The sequence below is a fragment of the Mchenga conophoros genome, linkage group LG22 (genome assembly GCF_057382185.1).
Source record: "Mchenga conophoros isolate Kocher_MC1m ecotype Shallow Benthic linkage group LG22, M_conophoros_male_GT1.1, whole genome shotgun sequence".
In the NCBI taxonomy this organism is placed as follows: Eukaryota; Metazoa; Chordata; class Actinopteri; order Cichliformes; family Cichlidae; genus Mchenga; species Mchenga conophoros.
The window spans coordinates 33,257,092-33,274,908 of NC_140546.1; the positions used below are offsets into that span (position 1 = coordinate 33,257,092).

At 41.0% G+C, this 17,817-nt stretch overlaps 1 protein-coding gene across 1 annotated transcript in view; it reads left to right on the forward strand.

Moving 5' to 3' along the window:
* fndc5b (fibronectin type III domain containing 5b) overlaps nucleotides 1-12,277 on the forward strand; it is a 40,338-nt gene extending 28,061 nt beyond the window's left edge. Inside the window, exons 5-7 of the mRNA XM_085261836.1 lie at nucleotides 212-404; nucleotides 3,820-4,170; nucleotides 11,697-12,277. Of these exons, the coding sequence (XP_085117962.1) occupies nucleotides 212-351 (140 nt within the window). The 3' untranslated portion in view covers nucleotides 352-404; nucleotides 3,820-4,170; nucleotides 11,697-12,277. The remainder of the gene's footprint in view (nucleotides 1-211; nucleotides 405-3,819; nucleotides 4,171-11,696) is intronic.
* Nucleotides 12,278-17,817: the final 5,540 nt, after the last annotated feature.

Genomic DNA, 17,817 nt, shown 5'->3' on the forward strand with positions numbered 1-17,817 from the left:
TGAGATTAATCGCAATTAATAACAGAAAATTGTGAGATTAGTTAGTTATTTTTTTTAATCTATTGACAGCACTAATATATATATATATATATATATATATATATATATATATATACATACACACACACACACACACACGTAAGGTATAAAATCATATAAATGTTACTGCTATTATTTTACCAGAAAATTACGATGTACATTTGTCTCTCAGGTGTGATCGCCCTGTTTTGTCGTCAGTATGACATCATTAAGGATAACGAGCCCAACAACAACAAGGACAAAGCCAAGAACTCCTCAGAGTGCAGTACCCCAGAGCACCCGCAGGGGGGGTTACTGCGAAGCAATGTCTAAGATCAGCCCTGCGTCACCTTCTGCAATAACCAACTCCTTAAACCTCAGGACAGGTGAGAGACTAGAATTTTTTTTTACTATTATCTGCAAACGATCCCATCGTACGTCATACCTCAGGGATAGCTCAGTAGGTAGAGTGGTGGCCCCATGATCGGAAGGTCGGGGGTTCAACTCCACTGAATGGCTACCCCGAGGTACCCCTGAGCAAGGTACCGTCCCTACACACTGCTCCCCGGGCGCTGCATTGGTGGCTGCCCACTGCTTCACTGGGTGAATGGGTTAAATGCAGAAGAACTATTTCCCTATGGGGACTAACACATACACACATTATATTATTATATATATTATTACATACCTCAGAAATACCCGTCTTATTGTGTTTTTATGATGCATTTATGTCTTTTTGAGGCAGCAACCTTAATTAAGTTACGATATCAATGTTTTCTCTTTGACTGACCATTTATTGATCCCCTTTGCTGATGTGTCATTGTATCATTGTGTTTTATTTTGGTTGTGGGCGTAGATGGTATGTAAAGATGGATGTAGTCACTGCAGCAGGTAGATCCTGACTGAGTTATCAGGAAGCTGATATTAGCGAACGGTCAATCAGTTGAAACAAACCTTTGGAACAACAAACCTAAAGAGACACTTAAAATCACCTTTACCCAGATGAACATGGATCGTTTTCAATGAGCAAACAGAGAAAATGTGAAAGCTAAAGCTAAGCTATTCAAAATTTGCTAGCCACAAGCTATCAGCCTCAGTATGAGCAAAGAATAAGATAGAGTGGTTTATAAACATACTGGAAAATGTAACCTTACATTTTTTTTAGTTATATGAATCTGTTGCAGCTGCTTGCTTTGGTAAGGTAAAACATATCAGATGAAGGCAGATGTGCAGCAACTCATTTTCAGCTAATAATTCCAATAGCAGAGCACTTTGTCTTCAGGTCTTTGGTAAGAGAAGGTCCAGTAAAAAATGTAATAATTTATTCTTTTTGCATCAGAGAAAAGTTCATTTTAAAAAAAAATCGGAAAAGTAGAAACAGCCTTTGATCATTTTATGAGTGATGTTGCATAGCTTGTCCGCTAAAGGGAGCTCTGCAACTTCCCTGTCGGCTGTTTGGAAAGCCACAAACAACAACCAACTAACCTGATCAGAGTCAAGAACGACGTAAATTAGTAAAAATAGAACAACGCATTATAATTTTTTAAAAAGTTGTTTATGTTTTATGTGTCTGAAAGGAAAAAAATAGCCAATATATAATAATATTGGGCTTTTAAAATCACCAAATATTGGTGTTGTTATCGGTCTTGCAAATCCCATATCCTTCAGGCTCTAGTGACATCAATCACCAATGTTGGGCAAGTTACTTTGAAAAGGTAATTAATTATAGTTACTAGTTACTTCTTCAAAAAAGTAACTGAGTTAGTAACTGAGTTGCACGATTCTAAAAGTAATCAATTACTTGAAAAGTAACTAATGCGTTACTTTAGAAAAAAATGTAACCCTCTGGGGTGCAGGGTGTAATTGGCCATTTTTAACTACTTTTGATTTTCCCTCCACATTTCACCTTTAAAAACTATTTACTTTGCCTTGCTTGGCATCATTCTTTTCAGCACAACCTCACGTGTCTGAATTTACAGTCATGTTTTCATTTTGACATACTGTATTAACACAATTGTTCTAAAATCAGACAAAAAAAACATAAAATCCGAGTAGAAAAAGTTATATGTTCTATCGTAACAACAACAAACATGTTTATTGAATCATATTTCATAACTTCCATCCATCCATCCATCCTCATCCTCTGCATTACTGCAGCTGCAGCCCTGATCCGTCTGTCGATCTCCGGCTCCCTTCTCCCATCACTCGCGAACAAGACCCCGAGATACTTGAACTCCTCCACTTGGGGCAGAAACTCATCCCCGACCCGGAGTGGGCACTCCACCCTTTCATAACTTTAAATGCAAATATAAATTGTCAATTTTAAAAATCATGTGGAGAAGTTTTGCAAACAACAAAGTTATTTGCAGCTATTTACCTTTTACCCCTTCTTTAAATAACCATTTCAAACTATTTACATAACAATCAGCTGTTCTGCATTAAATAAGATGCCACACAAATTATTTGTGCCACTCCAAAAAACTCATTTTCTCTGTCCCCTATAAAGGAGAACATCACAGCCTGATACTTGCAGGCCTGACAGCAGCAGGTGTATCACGCCTCTTGTTTTCATTCAGCAGTCGCGTCATTGTTGTGACACACAACGCAAAACTATCCACAACACTACACACTAACTACACAAGACAACACATTAACTACACACTACAAAAACGCTAAACGTTACAAATCTCTTTTTCTGCTTTCTATCTCTCTCTCTCTCTCTCTCTCTCACTCCTAAAACTTCCACCTCTTCCTAAACAACCAAATGTCATGTTACCATATCATCTTTTGATTGGTCAACATGGTGCCAATCAGGAACCATGCCCGTTCCACCAACACGAATGGGCTGTTTTTTGTTTTGTTTTGTTTCTTGTTTTTTTGCTCATAAGCAGAGAGTGCTTGTTAGCACTGTACTTAAACAGTAAATGTGACGAAATTATTGAGGAAAAAACCCTGCGTATATATTGTTTATCATGACTCTGGTTTATCAGCACAATTTAAAAACTGTTTGTTGTTGCTTTGTCTTTAAGTGGTCATGTAATTGGCTTACCACGACTACTTTATTCTTCCTCAGCGAAACAGCAGCACTCATGTGATTGTTTTGCCCCTTTAGCTCCAGGTGTTGTGCCAAAAAGTGATTACCGTCCGCGGGAGCGCGCGCAGCTGCTTAAAGCTGTTGCGCCCAGATTACTTACGTAGACAGCTACTTAAGATGCGGCAAGCTGAACACAGCTTCAGCCGTCTGTTTGTTGGAAAATAGTAACGCGACCGCACCGCATTTTCTTGTTAGTAACGGTAACAGCGTTGTAACAATAGAAATAGTAATTAGTTAGATTACTCGTTACTGATAAAATTAATGCCGTTAGTAACACCGTTACTTGTTATTATTCCCATCACTGTCAATCACTAAGAAGCAAGGCTGCTTTATGAAGCCATCGACACGCTTTTGCTGTGGTCTGACTGAGAGACAAGGCCATACTGGACTTTTATCAGTTGGCGACTTGTCAGTAAAAAACACAGGCTTACTCTAAACTCATACCCTGCTTTTTTAGTGGTTATGGGGACAGTTATTTAAAAAAAACAAGATCGTGCTCTATTCAGCAAAATCCAAAACTAGTGATTAAGACCATAAACTCATTAACTAATTGGTGACTTGGGTCATATTGCAAGCGAGCAAAAAGCAAATTTTGAGTGCAATTATCCACACAAGAAAGTACATTTTGAAAATGGCACAAAACAAACATCATCCAGACTAATCTTCAGCCTTTTGGTGTTTAAGTAAAATGACTCTTTTTCTTTCAGATCCTGAAACCAACGGAAAGCCATTCTCAGAAAATATACTCAAGAACAGATAATCCATTACAGAAACTCTTCTTGACACAATGGAGAGCTCTGCAGCTACAACAGGCACAAATGTGAACTTGCAAAATGAAAAGCTGCAAAACAGTGAAAGAGGAAACACCAGATGATAAAACTCCTTTCACTTTTGTAGCAACCCAAAAATGGATCGCGGCTGATGCAGACACGAGATATTAAATGGCTGTCGGTCAAGCTCTTCTTGACGAGAACTGCTTAACCCGTATGTTCCAGTTACTCCACATCGGTGGCATCCAATCCCAGGAGTGGATCATTAAACATGAATGTCAGCTTCAGGTTTGTATCATCGGTCAGAGATGGCAGAAGTGCAGACTGCCACACACGAATAGCTGGTCCAGGAACCAGTCGGCACACAACAAAACAAGCTAAAGACTTTCTCTTTTTCTATGTCTGTCCATCTGCATCACCTCCTTTCTGTCTTTATAACAGCCCTCTGTGTAGCAGCTCATCTCTCTCCCTGTCTCTCTGTGTCAATGTCTCAATGATAAGCACATTGCTGTTTGGTGCTTCTCCTGTCGTGATTGTTTTAGCCCTTACAATCCCAGTCCTGATTATGGAATGATTATATTGTTGGGTCGGAAGTATTAAAAAACGCACAGTTATTTGTTTTTAAGGTTAGATTTAGGAGTTTTCCTTCTCGCTTAAAGGGACTCTTAAGTCCAGCTTGTTAATTTGGGGATAAAAGATCAGGACAACGTGAAAAACCATGCATGTGCACAGTTGCAGCCAATTTGTTACCACTTTGATTGACTGACGATGACTGAAAACCTGGATAGTGATATAATCTATGTGCTACTAAGTGTATTTTTCAGTTGTTACAATAACTAAAAATACAACTTAAACATGTGTCATTATCTTTAATACTCTTGACAGTTGAACAGTTCAAATTCATATTCATGTCTAATGTAACAACCAAACTAATCAGTTTTATGTGGCCCAACGACGGAAGGATTAAGTTTTTGTATTGATCCGATACCAATTAATACATAACAGGTATTACCAATACTAATACTGCTACTCTTGACCTATGAAGGCAGCTTATGTAGGGCAGAGCAGTGTGTCAGGATTTATGAGATGAATTGTTAATTTGCAAATTTTAAACACTAAATCATCATAATTTTTACTTTCCGTAATAATTAGTTAACACAACGAAACACAACCTTCAGCTTTTCATGTATTTTCAAAATGAATTTTTTGGAGATCTGGAGTGTAAATGTGCCTGTCTCTAAAGCACCGTGGGTCAACTTCTGCTGTTAAAATGGGCTATAGGATATGAATAAAATAGACATGACAGTCAACACAAAAAAGGGAAGACACTTTTCATAGTGTGTGTTTAAAGTATTTTTTTTTATTTCCCAAAAAAGTTATTGGGCTCCATATTGAACTTAGATGACGGAATCAAAGTATTGATCGTATCACACTAGTATAAGTGGGTGGATCCAACCGCCTCGACTCAAGATTCCAGCAGGGTATTTTATGCAGGAAGGAGTTAATTAACATGTAAAAAAAAATCATTAAAAAAAGACCAAAATCAACAATCAATTAGTCCTGCTACAAAGTATGTCTAACCATAGCCTTTTATAATTAGCTTTGGGGAGGGTGTGGCTCAGGAGGTAGAGCGGGTCATCTACCAATCAGAAGGTTGGTGGTTTATTCCTGTGTCTGTGTGTTGAAGTAACATTGGGCAATATGCATCCATCGTGTGCGTGAATGTTAGATGAAGGCACTTGTCTAAGACTTGTCTAACAAGATCTAGAAAAAAGAGTCACTGGGTGAATGAGGCTTGCGGTTACAACCGATGTCAGAGTTAAAAGAGCGCTATTTAATAGCAGTCGCCAACCTTTTTTGCGTAGGGTATGAATAACCCTATTCATAACACACTGGAAAAGACCCAGGGAAACCGAATTAATGATAAAGACGATAAAAAATATCGATAAAAACTGATAAAAACCCTGAAAACAATCAATTTCACACCTGAGCCTCAACTCTCGTGGCCCATTACGAAACGCCTCACAGACTATTACCAGTCCGTGGCCCAGGGGTTGGGGACCACTGCTATATAAGTACCAGGCCATTTACCACCAGTGTGTACTTAACAGCAGCTGAAAGTAGTCCCCAAAATATATAATCTGCTAATTCCTGATTAGGCAACATTTGTGGGTAAAAAAAATCATAATTGCCCAGATGTTCCATGTTTAAAAACAGAAAGTAGATGTGTTTATGGCAGTTCTAAAGGTTTATGTCTTCAGTCGGAGCAGATGGATGAAAAGTGAGCGCTGCGGGCAGATTAGCGAACAGATTGTTGGTTTTAGTCTTTTCTCGGGATTTGCAGACAAAAACATATATGTAAAATAAGAAGAAGCTAATTCTCAAAAGCAAAAACAAATGGAGATTATATTTGAAGTCAAGGGAAATCATAATTTGCTACCTAAGCTTTTAAGCAGATGTGGATACAATATTAATAAATGAGAAATCCAGTGTACATTTTCATAGTGTTACTATTCCAAGGGATACAGAAGAAGGAGCGAAACACATCATCTGGCTAAAGATAAAGGCTTCTTTTTATTTTAAAGTTTCCTGTTGAATTATATTGTATTATCTGCACAAATATATTGGACAGCAGCCCCTTTACACCGATGCTCTCTAGTTGAGTTCCCTCAAAAAGTCGACAGAAAAATGCTGCGAAGCTGAACTCAGCAGAGTTGCATCCTTATTAGAGATAATGAGTGAATGTCTGAATGCCTCGCTGGTTGAGATGGCTGCTAAAAAGGAGCACGTATACGCACATATACGATTTAAATACTGCCGCGTGCTGAGAGAGAGCAGGGCTTTGCGTTCTCATCAAAATCAATTCTGACAAGGCCTCGCCCTGCCATCCATTTTTCACCCTCTCCCTACTTTATCGGCCTTTCTTTTTTCTTCCTCTGTCCCCAGCCACCTTTATCCACCTACATTCTCCCCCATTTATGACTTCACCCTCACTTTCAATCCCTCTGTCACAATACTCTTTTCCTCATATATCACATCACCCTTCCTTGTTTCTACCCTTCACCAGTCTCGTCCTCGCTCTTCTTTCCTCTCCCCTGATTCTCATTATATCCACTTTCAGGCTCCCGTTAGCTGCCTTCTCCCTCTTGGCATCAGCTCTGCTCTCTCTCATTCATTCGGCGCCGGCCCACTGCCTATCCCTCGCTTGCTCTTCTGCCCATTTATCACCTTTTTGTCTCAGACTGGCTGAGATGGACACTTTACCTGGTAAACAAGTGAAAAAAAAATAGACTAAAGGGAGGAAGAAAATGAGAGATTCAGTGAAGGAGAACTCTTGAGGAAAGGGAAAAATAAGATAAATAGAGGAATTTTTCACTGATAAGCACATTTAAGTATAGCTTAAGAAGCCCTTTTTACACAGTTTGGGGCTTTTCTAAAACAAACAAACAAAAAAATGTATTTACTCTAATAACTGTTAGCATGTCTGGTTAACTAGCTAACTAGACAGTCCTATTCTAAACCAGCATTGTGTTTATGCAGCATTTCTGACATTGTGGATGCTAGCATTTCATAGTTGCTAATTAGCTAGCCTGCACTCTTTATTGGATTTGAGTGAACAGCACCAGCCGCTAAACGTACCAAGCACATTGGTTAGTCTTTATCCTTAAAGCCTTTTTGTCTTTTGATGTGAGAATGGTTTGAATGTAATAGTAAGGCCTTTAATATTTCTTTATTAATACTATATAACTTCTAGTATATACCAGACCAGTCCTCTGAAAACCACAAGTCTTTAGGCATGAAAACAGTATAGGCATATAGCCAGTGTTGCCAACTCCTCAGTAAGGAAAATTGCTACTGGTGGTCCTAAAAGTTGCTAGAAGTCGCTAAATGACATCATCGCCTAATTGCATAATTGGTCATGCTCATGTAATTGTAACTGAGCCATAGGAGAGAGAAATAACATCGTGGAAGAGACATAAAATTAGTAAAAAAAAAAAACAAAAAAAACATCCTAAATACATTTAGAATATATTTAGAACTACAAATTAAATTTCTTTTAGCAATTATTGTTTTTTTAATGTCCCAAATCCAACCCTCCTCCTTTATCCAGGCTTGGGACCAGTCAAAAATGACTCTGGCAGAGTTACTTCTTTTGTGTGTGTGTTTTTAAGTAGTTTTGTGATCCACAAAAAGTAACAGTTAAAGAAGAACTGACTGCATTACAGTCATGGCAAGAGCAGCGGCTTCGCTCATGTGTGATTCATTTGCAGTTTGGACGTGTAGGGGTGAACATGTCCTGCTCTGACAGCAGATGGGGGTGACTCCTGTATGAGGACTACCTGCTGCCAAAGGCACGGTGCCCACGGCAGCACCCACTGCTTGTTGAGAGTAAGATCGATACGTGCTTTCACGTCAAAAAAATCATCATTAGTCTTCCTAATAACGCCAGCAAAAGTCGCCAGATTTGTTGCTAGTTGCTTTTTAGAAAAAATGTCGCTAATGGGGTCTGAAAACTCACTAAATATAGCGACAAAGTCACTAAGTTGGTAATACTATAGCCTTCAAGGCAAGGTTTTAATTGGAGCTAACTTTAGCTTCATTAGCTTGATAGCTATAGCAAATGTTGTATGCTAGCATTCGCTGTTTTTCAGGAGCCAAACTCAGCAGCCACTGGTTAGAATCCAGTGAACTGGTCACTCTTGAATGAGAAACCGTTGTCATCTAAATTTGCAGAATGGTTCAAAATAATTAACAATAATATCAAATGGTTGTACAGGGAAGACAAGTGTAGCTCAACAGAGGAAAGGTTTATTGAATGCACATTGGAAAGGTGTTCCAAATGAAAGAAGGAAAAATCCACAAAAGTAATTTAACAGCAGCTATAAAATCTCGTCTTTGCTGATCTTTGGTGTTTAATTTATATGCCTGTGATACTGAGGCATTAGGCTTTACACTTTTGATCACAGAAAGCATTGAAACATTGGTTACTCTTTAATGTGGGATGAAGATAAAAAAAATCAACAAATTCATTCACATATCAGTTTCTTAAACTATATTGATGTAAAACAAGCGTGTCTACAGAGCAGAGGGATTTAAGAAATTACTTCGAATGAATAATAATTTAGTAGAGTATAGGGACAAACTGTCTGACATTAAAGAAACGAAATTAAGTGGTACAAAGGCAAACATTCAAAGAGAAGACTGGTGATTTTGGGGAGCATATGATACTTGAGGCGATGACAGAAGTAGGGCACCATGACCAGCACTGTAGAGCACAGCAGAATTAAAGAACAAGCATGTCAAACAAAATAGACTCCAGGGAAGTGAATGTCAGGCTTTTTCAAAGAGCAGTGTAGCTGGTCTTTTAGAAACTTGTGTTAGACTTGCTGTTGTTGCTCTGTCTGCACATGTGGACAAAGAGGAAAGCAGAGAAAGGTTTCAGTCAGCAAATCTGGAAGTATTTTTAAAAAGCCCTCTTGTTTCCCATTTGACATCTTTTTTAAAAGGTCTGCTAAAACTGCAAAAAAGAGGACAGGAAGGATATTCCTGTTGTGCTGGTGGTAACCTGACCATGCTTGTAGACCTCTCTATTATTCTAATATTTTCTCTAAGACATTCTGTGGAAAGATTGATTCTGCTGAAGTAAAACATTGTTTGTCCGTGTACATGCCGTCATGTGAACGGAGGAATCTGCGCTTTGTGTTAACATCTTTCGCAGAAGTTATTTACCTGCTCTTTAATTGTTTCTTGTTTAAACTGATTGGTGGTAATCAAAATGATTTTGTGAGCGTTTAGCTGAGATTCTGATGTCATACATGTCTATATCTAAATGACAGACCTAGTGGCACAGCCTGTGAAACCCTCTGACCCTGGTATCAGGGGCACTAGGGTTCAACGGGTTAAGCTAAACTAATGATTGGTTTTAGAACTGAAGAAGTCCAGTCACCTTGTTTTCAAGATCCCAAGACAGTGTTGGGCCATATTCCAGTCAGCACACTGCTTTCTATGTTGAACAAACCAGGCTAACGCAGGTGAATCCTCTCTAAAGTCATCAATAATTAAGTTGGTGCCCACTTGATGTGCTTTTCATTTGATTCACCCTCTCCTAAGCAAGGCAGTATGTGCACCGAGATAAGATCAGGCTTTGTAAAAACCAGCTGGTGCAGTCAGCCCCAGATCACTGCACATATCCCCAATTTTACTCGAAAACTAGTGCTACAGCTCTGGTAGAAGTAATTAAGTACCAGTGAGGTTTGTAGGCGAGCTTAAACATGAGAGCATCATCTTGTCTACAGACTAGACCCCAAGGAAACATAGAGTATAAAATGTGGACATACTGTAATGTCACGCATTGATTTGCAAAGTCCCTTCTTCTACTGAGCATTTTCATTGCAGTCTTGGTGTTTTGAAACCAGCTATGGTGAGAAAGAAGCAGGTCTGACTGTGAAACTGCATGCTCATTGGCCAGCTTATTGTTGACAAGTTATTAGCCAATGAACATACTCTGAAACAAGATTTATAAAAATGACCTTGTTTTTGTTCATTATGGCCCAAAATGAGTAACCACAAGCACAGCAGAGAACATGTCCAGAGGTCAAGCTCGATGGGACCAGGAGTCTTTTTTGGTGTCCCCCCCCCGATGGCCATTAAACAAAGCAAATATTTAAGGCATGTCGTATTGGCTTTACTTTTCAGACCTGGGAAGCTACGCCCATCTTTTATACTGTTTGACAAAATAGCAAAACTGACAAAAACTATTATAATGCAAATTAAACAAATCTAAATCTGCTCTTCTTTTTAACATCGCTTTTTTATTTCACTTGTAATACGTTCCTCTTTGTGATCATTGAGAAAAAAACTGAAACTTTTAACAATACTTGATTTTAACATTAGATTAATTTGACATAATGACATTTTTTTATTCCATTTACGAGCAGCTATTACTGCAAATGAAACCATAAATGTCCAAAAATATGATGAAATCCTTCTTTTATTTTGAATGCACAGATCCAAATTGATATTAGTTTTGACTCATGAAGAAATAAAGAATTAAGCTATTTGAAAGTACTGACTGTTTGATATTCATGTCACGTACGTGACGTGGGAACTTTCCCCTAATCAGGGTGCACAGGGGTAAACACTAAATGTAATCTGAGTGTGATAAAAGTACAAATATACTTAGTGACTGTGCAGATACCGAAGCTGAAGTGGTCATTTTCATAGCGGTCGAATCCAAGCACACATAGAAGCACACTCACTCATCCACCACGTCTATTCTCCAACTGGCTGCAGTCCAAACTGACACATGGGGAGAGAAGCAGCAGAAGGTAGGCCTGTCCCAAACAGCTCAGTCTCTGTCTATCTGAGGCTGCAGGAAGCCACTGAACAGCTGCTCAAGGTGAACGTCCAATGAGGCATGTGCAAATATGAAGCTCGAGACTGGGAGAGAGACCTAAAGACAGAGACCGAGTGAGGCACACACACAGAGGGGAGGATGAGTCAGAGAATCAGAGGGAATAGGCTCATGAGTGACAGACGCAGAGGGGCAGGAAAGATCATTATACCCGATAGGGTTCGCTAAATCGAACCTCCGATTTCAGTCACGGCGACATGTTTGAATCTTAACAGGGGTGTCTTTTGTTTGCAGCGTGACAAGAGTCTCAATTTGGATTTGAATGTGTCATCATGGACAGAAACTGCTCTAGCGAAATTGTAAAAAAACAAAAAAACAATTGCACCACAGAAAATCTGACAACTTATCACATTGGCCAAACAGCATCCGATCCACTCACCAGTTCTTTTTGTGTCCATAGGTGTCCTGAAAGCAGCTATACTTGCAGCAGAGGACTTTTAAGTGCTCATTCACACTCGCAGCCTCCCTCCTTTGTACGTCATAAACCCAGATATAACTATGTAATTTAAATCATTGTGACATGATGAATATCTGTGAGCTTCTCAGTAACCCCGGCCTTAAATCCAACTCCTGTTCATCTTCAACCCGAAGCCTATGGCTAAAAAAGAGCCAATTCCCACTTGTTTGCCTGTACTGTAGACTGGATGACTGAATACTGAGAACCTTGAATAAGGCCCTACATAGTGTAGAGAAGAATAGGGCCGTTTACTTATGGCATATATTGTTCATTATGTCAAAGCAAATAACCAAGAAGCATGGATTTACAGCAGAATAATGTGAGTCTGTGTTTTATGTACACCATGTCTGTTGAACTATTTTGATGTTAATGGGATAAAACCTGTTCATGAGGGCTAGCATGACTCTGCTATTGTTCACACCCATGGTATATATATATATATATATAAATATACTATTTCTATGAAAATATAAATGTCTAATTATGTATCAACACGGAAAAGAAATAAAATATTTTCAAAGCACCATGTATGTGTCATCTTGTTTGCTGCACTCGCTGTACATCTGTAATAATTATACGTTTATACAAAATGGTAACTATTTACAGCTTTTGATTCATTCACTTGATCAGTTCACTTTTATTTATTTTATTTATCACTGTATATACCTCCAGTCCAAAATAACAATCATCTTGAGACCCTTTAATATTGTAGGGCCTTTACCTTACAGTATAGAGTTCTTGGTGAAAGTGGGGAGAAAGAACTCCATTTAGACAGGAAGACATTTTGACAGAACCAGTGCAGTAGTGGAATATGGATATTTGGGAAGTAAAAGAAATGAAACAAGCATCCCACTGGTCATGTAGCTATTTTTGAGTGCCCTTATTTTATTCTTGGATCTACTACAGTAGCTTAGCATGAATCACACAGTTTAAAATAATCCTTATTGACCTGGGACTAGGCCTTAGCCCAACCTCTGTCCGAAACAAAGCATTTTAGTAACAGTACTTTCTCCCAGGCCAACTTTCTTGTGACTGGCTGCTCTTCCAAACAAAAGGTTTAAAGAGCAGGTGGGTGGGGCTTCTGTGCTCACAGTCAGACTTGGTTGTTTTGGATTCCATGGAAACCATGCATTCCATGACACAAATTAAGGAAAACTATTAAAGTTTTATACACACACACACACACACACACACACACACACACACACACACATATATATATATGTGTGTGTATATATACATATATATCATTTTTAGCATTTTGAGACGTCAAAATTCTGATGCAATTCAGTTTAAAAAGGGCACTCTATTCAGTAAGAAGCCCTGCCGCTTTTACTTGCTTGTATTCATGCTGTGAAGAAGAAAAAGGTATTGAACCAAGCCTAACACTAGCCATCACCAGCACTAGAAAAGTGGAGCCATCAATACCGAGACATCATGGATTCTAAGCTGCTGCCACTTTTCGCAGTAAGGCTGAAAAGCAGAATATGACATAGTTAAGAAATAATTTTCTGGATTTAACATATTTAAATTTAAACAAGCTTCATTTTTTTTGCCTCCGAAGTTCAAAGCTTGTTTCCTCCTCTGTGAGAGAAGAAGCTGTTGGATGCACTGTGATTTATTTTGTGACTAAGTTGAAAAGTAGATGTGACAGTCTTCTATCCTGAGCTCCATCCTTGACAGCAGCAGAGTGAAATAATCCCCAGTATCCACTGTGCCTGGCCCCAGGTTTGTACCAAATTAGTCTAAGTTAATCTCATTAAGTGTATAACATAAATTTAAAAAATACGTCAATGCAAAGATGTTGAAATATATTAGTACCCGGCAGTTTTTTCGCACTTGGAGAGGGAAAGACTAACAAATGCTTAAAAAAGGTACTGTTTTGGGGATTTTTTTTTTTTTTTTTTTTTTAAACAGTCCATAAATTTAAGCTTTCACCCTTACGGGGCAGCATTTTGCCAGCAATGTAGTGAGATGCATACTGGATTTAACATTTCATACTTCTTTTAGGTTTCCACCCGTTACCTCAAGCCACTTTGCCGGGATCATCGTTGAACTTGAAGTGGCTCATTGCACCATCTTGTGGTATTACATCAAAGTACAGCCTGGCCCTGTTCAGTTTCAGTTGATTTCTCAGCAACATCATACACAGATTTTTTTCAACAGGTTCTCATCCCAACACATACCGACGCTATGTGACAAATCGTCAGTATGTTACGTGTTCGAAGGCATGAGAGCCATTTATACGTGTAAATGTGTTTTATGTTCTGATTGTGAATAACTTTGGAAAACACCGTCTGATAGGCTTAAGGTTATGGTTAAGGTTGGGGTTAGGGCTGGAATGGACGGCTGGAGCGTGTGTTACTGCCGTGAGTGGCATTCTATTGGATTCAACTGAGAATTCCGAGCATGTTATAAAGACGCCGAAGGGTACCTTTCTCGTTACTATGAGACGCCTCAGGTCGGTATGTTACGTAATGGGAATGAGAATGCTCTGATTTTTTTTTGGGACATAAAGTCAAGGTGATTGTTTCTTCACAATCCTTTGATAGCTTTAGCTATTTTTAAAAGGTTTTAAACTATTTTTAAACTTTTTTTAAAATTAATATGTTTTACTGTTGCAACGCGCGTTGCATCTTCTTATCTGGTGCGCGTCTTTTATTTTGACAGCGAATGCGCACCTGCGGACCACTTATGTGCACCCCTGCATATAACATGTGTCCAATATATTAGGATCAAATTTATTTAGTTTTATAGGGGAGACATATGCTCCTCCTTGAATCGCTACCTTATCGTGGTGGAGGGGTTTGTGTGTCCCAGGGATACCAGGGGCTATGTTGTCTGGGGGGGCTTTTGCCCCCTGGTAGGGTCTCCCATGGCAAATTGGTCCTGGGTGAGGGACCAGACAACGAGCGATTCAGAAGACCCTTATGAAAAGAATATCGAGGGAACAGTTTACCCTGCCCGGGATAGGGTTACTGGGGCCCCGCTCTGGAGCCAGGCCCAGGGAGGGTCTGGTGAAGCGCCTTGAGGCGACTTTTGTTGTGATTTGGCGCTATATAAATAAAATTGAATTGAATTGGTGGCCGGGCCTTAGTCCATGGGGCCCGGCCGGGCACAGCCTGAAGAGGAGACATGGGCCCATCCTCCCGCAGGCCCACCACCCGCAGGAGGCGCCATAGGGGTCGGGTGCATTGTGTGCCGGGTGGCGGCCAGGAGCGGAGGCCCTGGCGGACTGACCCCCAGCTGCCAAGACTGGCAATAGAGACATGGAATGTCACCTCTCTGCTGGGAAAGGAGCCTGAGTTAGTGCGTGAGGTTGAGAGGTACCGGCTAGATATAGTCGGGCTCACTTCTACGCATGGCTTGGGCTCTGGAACCAGTCTCCTGGAGAGGGGCTGGACTCTGTCTCAGTCTGGAGTTGCCCCTGGTGAGAGGCGGCGGGCTGGGGTGGGTATTTTAATATCCCCTCGGCTTGCTGCCGGTACGTTGGGGTTTTTCCCGGTGGATGAGAGGGTTTGTTCCCTGCACCTTAGGGTCGGGGAACGGGTCCTGCGCTTACGCGCCGAGTGGCAGTTCGGAGTACCCAGCCTTCTTAGAGTCCCTGGGGAGGGGGGGGGGGGGGTGCTGGAAGGTGCTCCACCTGGAGACTCTGTTGTCCTGCTGGGAGACTTCAATGCTCACGTGGGTAACGACAGCGAGACCTGGAGGGGCGTGATTGGGAGGAACGGCCTCCCTGATCTGAACCCGAGCGGTGCTTTGTTATTGGACTTCTGTGCTAATCACAGTTTGGCCATAACGAACACCCTGTTCGAACATAAGAGTGTCCATAAGTGCACGTGGCACCAGGACGCTCTAGACCGTAGGTCGATGATCGATTTTGTAATCGTATCACCAGACCTGCGACCATATGTTCTGGACACTCGGGTAAAGAGAGGGGCTGAGCTATCAACTGATCACCACCTGGTGGTGAGTTGGATCAGGTGGCAGGGGAGGACGCTCGACAGACCTGGTGCACCTAAACACGTAGTGAGGGTGTGCTAGGAACGTCTAGCAGAGGCCCCAGTCCGCGAGATCTTTAACGCACACCTCCGGCAGAGCTTCAACAGCATTCCGAGGGAGACTGGGGACATTGAGTCCGAATGGACCATGTTCAGCGTCTCCATTGCCGAAGCTGCTGCATTGAGCTGCGGCCGCTAGGTGGTTGGTGCCTGCCGTGGTGGTAATCCCCGAACCAAATGGTGGACACCAGAGGTGAAGGGAGCCACCAGGCTGAAGAAGGAGTCCTATCGGGCTTGGTTAGCCTGTGGGACTCCGGAGGCAGCCGACAGGTATCGGACAGGCCAAGCGGAATGCGGCTCGGGCAGTGGCTGAAGCAAAAACTCGGGTGTGGGAGGAGTTCGGAGAGGCCATGGAAAAAGACTTTCGGACTGCCTCGAAGAGATTCTGGCAAACCGTCAGGCGTCTCAGGAGGGGAAAGCGGTGCTCTACCTGCACTGTGTAAAGTGCTGGCGGAGCGCTGCTGACGTCGACTGAGAAAATTGTCAGGCGGTGGAAGGAATACTTCAAGGACCTCCTTAATCCCACTGACACGTCTTCCGAGGAGGAAGCAGAGTCTGGGGATGAGGGGAATGACCCGCCAATTTCCGGGGGCGAGGTCACTGAGGCAGTTAAACAACTCCTTGGTGGCAGAGCCCCTGGTGTTGATGAGGTCCGGCCCGAGTTCCTGAAGGCTCTGGACGTTGTAGGGCTGTCCTGGTTGACACGCCTCTGCAATGTTGCGTGGAGATCAGGGGCAGTACCTGTGGACTGGCAGACCGGGGTGGTGGTCCCCATCTTTAAGAAGGGGGACCGGAGGGTGTGTTCCAACTAGAGCAGGGCGATATGGCCAAAAATATTTATCATGATATATATTTGAAAATTTGCGATAACGATATAACTGACGATATAATTGATGCGAGACAAAATACAACTCCACAACATTACTAGCGCAAAAAGACAACCTTCCATTTATTTTCACTTAATCAAGAAGCTGGTTTTTATGTACATTAAAGCTTTATAAAAATTTAACAGTGCAAATGCAAATTCCTTGCTGAAAGTTTAACCAAAAGGCATTTCCAGTAGAAATGGGCTGACATATCCTGAGCATAACCATGTATAATATCCACTGAAGTTAAAAAGAGGTGCTTTGCAACATTAAACTGCAGTGTGCAGTACGTATTTTTCGGACCATAAGGTGCACAGGATTATAGGGCACATTAAGCGAAACAAAGCAGTCAGATAAATCAAACTTTATTAAACTCATTCTTCTTGCTTCCTTCACTTCTGTACCATTGATTCATTAATGTTGAATTCTCTGGCAGCTGCTCTATTCCCATGTTGTTGCAGTATATTAAAGACTAACCTCGTATTGTGGATGGATTATCTCAGTTGTTCTCCTGACTGAAGCTTGGTCCGTTTACAGCATCCTTCCATGCGATTGCATTTGTCTCTAACCATGAGGAACCTTCACGTTAACTTTTATAAGTGGAAAAGTGTTAGTGTTCGTCCTCCAGCTTCACTGTTTATGTTATGCTAACATAGCTGTGTCGCTAGCGATCACGTAGCACATCATTATATACCAGCTAGCCCAACTTCAGTAACCCTACAAACGTCACTGCTGTTTAGTTTCCTGTCTTCATTTATGTTGGAAGCGATAGCAGAGCTGTACGTTGGATTTTTTTCAGAAATCTCTCAGTCAGAACATGCAATATCATGCTTAGGTAACTAGCGAAACTAGCGAGCTAACTTCCGCTAGCTTCCTGCTAACTTCTAACTAGGGTTGCCAACCGTCCCTTAAAAAACGGAATCGTCCCGTATTTAGAAACAAAAGTACACGTCCCGTATTGAGCTTATAAGGGACGCACTTTGTCCCGTAATACAGTGAGAATCAAAAGTAGTCTATAACTTTTAATGGAATTAACGCTTTGTTTGAAAACATAATTCCCAGCCCCTCTCCTGCTTTGTGACCAATGAGCTGACAGCACACTTATGACAATTCGAGTATGACAATTCAGATTACCGC